This window comes from Sinocyclocheilus rhinocerous, unplaced genomic scaffold, assembly GCF_001515625.1.
Source record: "Sinocyclocheilus rhinocerous isolate Xijiao unplaced genomic scaffold, SAMN03320098_v1.1 scaffold3187, whole genome shotgun sequence".
NCBI classification, from domain to species: Eukaryota; Metazoa; Chordata; class Actinopteri; order Cypriniformes; family Cyprinidae; genus Sinocyclocheilus; species Sinocyclocheilus rhinocerous.
In genome coordinates, this window is record NW_015643040.1 from 205,970 (window position 1) to 211,485 (window position 5,516).

General features: G+C 42.9%; 1 protein-coding gene across 1 annotated transcript in view; it reads right to left on the reverse strand.

Moving 5' to 3' along the window:
• Positions 1-639: 639 nt before the first annotated feature.
• The window catches only part of LOC107756942 (alpha-2,8-sialyltransferase 8E-like), an 18,349-nt gene continuing 13,472 nt past the window's right edge, over positions 640-5,516 (reverse strand). Inside the window, exon 7 of the mRNA XM_016574270.1 lies at positions 640-1,114. Within this exon, the coding sequence (XP_016429756.1) occupies positions 640-1,114 (475 nt within the window). The remainder of the gene's footprint in view (positions 1,115-5,516) is intronic.

Genomic DNA, 5,516 nt, shown 5'->3' on the forward strand with positions numbered 1-5,516 from the left:
TGCTATTATCTGCAAATTATAGAACTTATTGCAAAAATAAATATAATATTAAAGTGCTTTTATGACAGACAAGTAACCAGCGCATTAAATAGTCATAATATGGAAACCATATACAATGTGCGCTGATTCCCTTTACGGGATGCGCTAAAAAGGCAGCTAGAAATATGTATGTACTAAATAAATTAACTTGCACGGAACATCAGTTCTCAGTCATCATACAATTGATAAGCTTTCGTGACGATGCGCAGCAGTGGCCCGTCAACTGTCCTGAGCGTCTTTTTAGGCTGGCCTCGCTGGGGAATCCCCCCCCCCACCACAGCCGTGGCCCCTATAATCGTAAGCTACTCAGTGATGATGCGCACAAGGCATGATTATAAAAACATTCGGGGCATTACTGAAAACATTTGGGGCTTCGGCCCCCTTAGCCCACCCCAAGTGCCACCCCTGATTATATGATTAAATGGAATACTAAAATGATTAAATGATAAATGATTATAAATGAATGAAGAAATGAATGTAAAACTAAAAGTAAAACAACATAAATGTATGGTTGCTCTCTTGAAGCAAAACACACACAGTTTGCATTTGAGGTTCCTTAGAACCTTCAATCTCTAATATATTTTATTATGCGTATAGATGTCAGCTTGCGTCTGAGGAGCAGGGCTGCAGGTGCAGTGTCAGCGCCCCCTGGCTGTGGAGCTGCAGAAGACGCACAAACTCCTCCGGCATTTTGTGCATGCGTTTGCTTGGTCTTCTTAGGTCGTAATAATGATACGGAACCGGATTGTCCTGCAGGTCGGTGTCAAACGGCCAGAATCCATAAACATGCACATGCTCACACACTTCTAGCGCCGCGCTAATTAACATAAACCCAGTGGAGAGGCGGATCGACTTCAGGCCACGCCCCTTCCAGAAACGGTCCAGTGTCTGCAGGTAATACGGGCTGAAGAACACCACCGGCTGCTGAGGTCTGATTGGATGGAGGGCTTTGAGAGTTCTGATTGACAGTCCAGTGCAGAAGGTGTAGGCAAAGGCGGGCATAATGAGGGAGGCGTTTCCGTACACACTGACCCGCTTCACCAATGGGTTCGGTTTCTTCTCCAGGTCTTTGTATCTACACACACAGACAGAGTTTCTAATAAACACTCTAAATATCTACTGACAGAGCACTAGATAATCAAGCACAGTGAAAATGTTTAATTTGTTAATGTTAAATGTTTATAGCATATAGTAATCTTGATTAATGTTAATGTCAACAAACAAAATTTTGAAAATAAATTAGTATGTTAATATTTGAGTAGTGTTGGCACCATGAGCATGCTTCATGACTGCTAGATTGAGACCAATGACTGTATTGTTAATGTGATAATGTTTAACTCTGCAACATTATGAGAACTAGTTTAGTTCTAAATTAGTCCTGTTTACCTGTAGAGAACAGATTTATTAACATGCTTGTTTTGATGTTTAAATGCTTACAAATTAGCAGCAATACAAGTACAGCAGACTTCACTGTAAAAAAGTATGTTTTTACCAAAAAATACTACTTCAGTCTTATGACTGGAAATTTCACATTTAATTTAATATTACTTTCCATTTCTTTATAATTATTTGTGAAATTTACTAGCAATTTCTGAGTGAAAACTGTTTCACAGTAAATATCTCCGTGGGTGAGGTCCTCTTTCTGCCCCCAGAAATAAGTGTAGGTAGCATCATCAATGGCCAAATTTGATCAATCTTTATTATTATTGTTATCATCGTTGATGGTGTTGTTGCTGATGGGGTGAGTTGGAGGTGGAGGGTGGAAGGAAGAGGGAAAGGGAAAATATGTTAAAGAAATGGCTACTTTAAAGCATTCAACAGTACTAAGTTAAATGTAATTCTGATTATTAGTCCCTTCATGTTTCTGTTTGATTTGTTCTGTCTCTTGTTGTATTACGTCAAATTGGATGTGTTTATTTGTATATTGTATGTATATGGGGAAAAAGCAATAAAAAAAGAGAAAAAGTTAAGTACAGGTTTTCTCTCTTCATTCAAAATAAAGTTCCCCGCAAATATAATTTCCCCATCCCCGTGCCGTGAACTGTTATTTGAAAATTAGAACCTCTTGCCAACTGGGCTCAGGCTTGGAAAGCAATCCTAGACGTGTAAAGATGGGTTCTGAAAACCATAGAATGAGGCAACTCGCTTCAGTTCCTTGCAGACCACCTCGTTTCAGAGGTATTATCAAGATTTCGGTAGGGGACAACGATGCTCACGTTCTCCGGTACGAAGTACAAAGACTGCTTGCAAAAGGAGCAAATGGTTCCTCTAGCGAACAGCAGGTCAGGCTTTACAGCCGGTACCTCATTCCCAAAAAGGATGGCGGGCTCAGACCCATCCTCAATCTCAGACATCTGAATGACTCTCTTATGAGACGGCTGTTCAGGATGTTAACTTTGAAACAGATCCTCGTGCAAATAGGCCCCGAGGACAGGTTTCTATTGGTTGATCTGAAAGACGCATTCAAGGGAGTGGGTTATCAATACACATCCTGCCATTCGGACTGTCTCTGGCCCCATGCACTTTTACGAAATGCATGAATGCAGCTCTTTCCCCTCTAAGACAAATAGGAATCCACATTCTCAGTTACCTCGACTACTGGCTGGTGTTAGCCAGATCAGAAGGGGAACTCATCGCTCAAAGGTAGCTGCTGCTCAGCCATCTGGAGCGTCTTGGGGTGAAATTCAACTTAGCCTAGAGCTGTTTGTCTCCCAGATAGAGAGTTGTCTTTCTGGGGACGATTATCGATTCAGCCCAAATGCAGGCTTGGGATATGCTGGAACATTCCCTGACTATTCAGCGATTGGCAGCGTCGTTCAAAGTAGGGACTTTTCATCCCCTTGGGGCTTTCCAGAGGATGCTCGGCCTCTTGAACAGCCGCCACCTCTGTGATTCCTTTTGGTCTGCTCAACATGTGGCCCCTCCGATTCAAACAGTTGCTGGTCCCAAGTAGGGATGTCACGATACCAAAAATCTAGTAGTCGGTACTGAAACAACTAAAAGTACATGATACTCAAAACCAAGTCGATACTACGGGGAAAAAATAACAATAATACTTAAACATTAACTCCACATATATGAAGATGGCGCCGACGGTGATGGCTGCCTCCATGGCGTGCTCCGCAGTTGTTTTTATGTTTTTGTTAGTTTGTCCTGTCTTTAGTTATATCCCTGCAATCAGTTTCACCAGAGACGAATTGCTGGACATTCGGCAGTACACACTCCCGATATTTCACCGGTTTTCGATTATTCTGATGTTTTGCTGGACATTGTTGTCGGGGGAGCTGCGGCGCTGATCAACCGCTTCAGGACGCGCAGACGGGGGAAGCAAGCCGGCGCGCTCGTGAAGCTCAGGCAGTGCGGATTCAGAGAACGCCGTTGCCTAGCATCCATCTGGCGAACCTCTGCTCTCTACCCAACAAAACGGACGAACTCCTTCTGCTCTCCTGGACAAATAAGGATTTTTCAAACTCTGCTGCTCTGTGTTTCACGGAAACCTGGCTGAAAGACGCCATTCCGGACAGCGCGTTGAGTCTGCCGGGCTTTCAGCTGTTTAGAGCAGATCGCGACGCAGAATCAACGGGGAAATCACGCGGCGGCAGGACATGTTTTTACATCAATGATGGAGGTGGTGTACAGATGTAACTGTGTTAAAGAAGATGTGCTGTTCAGATCTAGAAGTGCTCTTCATTAACTGCAAGCCTTTCTACTCGCCGCGGGAGTTTTGCTCATTCATCCTCATCAGTATTTACATTCCTCCGCAAGCGCACGTGAGCTCCGGTTTACAGAAACTCGCTGATCAGATCACAGAGACAGAACAACAACACCCGGACTCTGTTTTAATCATTCTCGGGGACTTTAATAAAGCAAATCTCTCCCGTGAACTGCCAAAATACAGACAGCACATCACATGTCCCACCAGAGACAGTAATATACTGGACCATTGTTACTCCACAATAAAGGATGCATATCGCTCCGTCCCACGGGCAGCTTTGGGGCTCTCTGATCACTGTTTAGTTCATCTTATACCGACCTACAGGCAGAAACTGAAATCAGCGAAACCTGTATTAAGGACTGTAAAAAGATGGACTAATGAAGCAGAGCAGGATTTAAAAGCTTGTTTTGACCTCACTGATTGGAGCGTTTTTGAAGCTGCTGCCACCGATCTGGACGAGCTCACAGAGACTGTAACATCTTATATCAGTTTCTGTGAAGACATGTGCATTCCTACCAGGACTCATCTAACTTACAACAACGACAAACCATGGTTCACTGCAAAACTCAGACAGCTCCGTCAGGCCAAAGAAGATGCTCACAGGAAGGGGAATAATGTCTTGTATAAACAGGCTAAATACACACTGGAAAAGGAGATCAGAGTGGCAAAGAGGAATTATTCTGAAAAAATAAGGACTCAGCATCAGTGTGAAAAAGTCTGAAAGAAATCACCAACTACAAGACACCATCCCCCAGCACTGTGTAAACATACCTGGCAATAAAGCTCATTCTGATTCTGATTGTGATTCTTTATTCAACAGTACAAAACACAACATTAGTGGCACTTGGCCCTCAAATAACACACACACACACACACACACACGCACACACTCGTGCACGCACACACCTATACTCGGAATGCAAGCATTAGTTTAGATTCACTGACATACTGGCAGGCCAAAAATATTTTTTAAAACCATTAACATAAACAACAATTATTTAAAGCAGTTATATTAGCCAATAAAATTAATAAGGATAATCCACGGACGGTACACAAGGAATGGACAAGCTGTAACTATGTGTGTGTGTGATCATACGCAGAGCTCATGCTTTCAGAGCTGCACAATCCTTTAAATCTCACACAATCATATTCATATATCATCCCCATCTTCCACGTGTAGTTCTTCTGTGTGCTTGAAGGCGTTTTTGCTTCTTCTTTACCCTTTGAGGATGTAGGGTATCAGACCGACTCAGACAATTTAAGATTCGATCAAGAACATGGTTGAAACACGAGGAGCCGAATTCCACAGAAAGGCCCAAGACACAGGATGTTCGTAAATCAGATGCTGGCACCACAAGCCTGAAGCAAGTCCACCAACTAGCAGCTTTGAGTAGCTCACAGCATTTAAACAAAAGAACACTTATTGACAATTCCAAGGAGATTGTCAATTTTGGGGCAAGTAATCAAGATTAAATGGTCAAAGAGATGCACAGCATGACCATCACATGTGAACCAGTGATAGTAATCATGATCACGAGCTCTGTGGATTGACTTTCCCCCACCTAGAAGACAAAGAACAGACTGAGATTCCTTACAGACCTCTTAACCTCTGGTCTTCACAGAACATGTCCTTGTTCACAGAATGGCACAGAAACTGCCTTTCCATGCACCTAAATGACACTAAAAGGACTTGTGAGCAACTAATCATTTCTATGCATAACTCCATATTATGTATGTAACCCACGTGTGTGACTATCAGGTC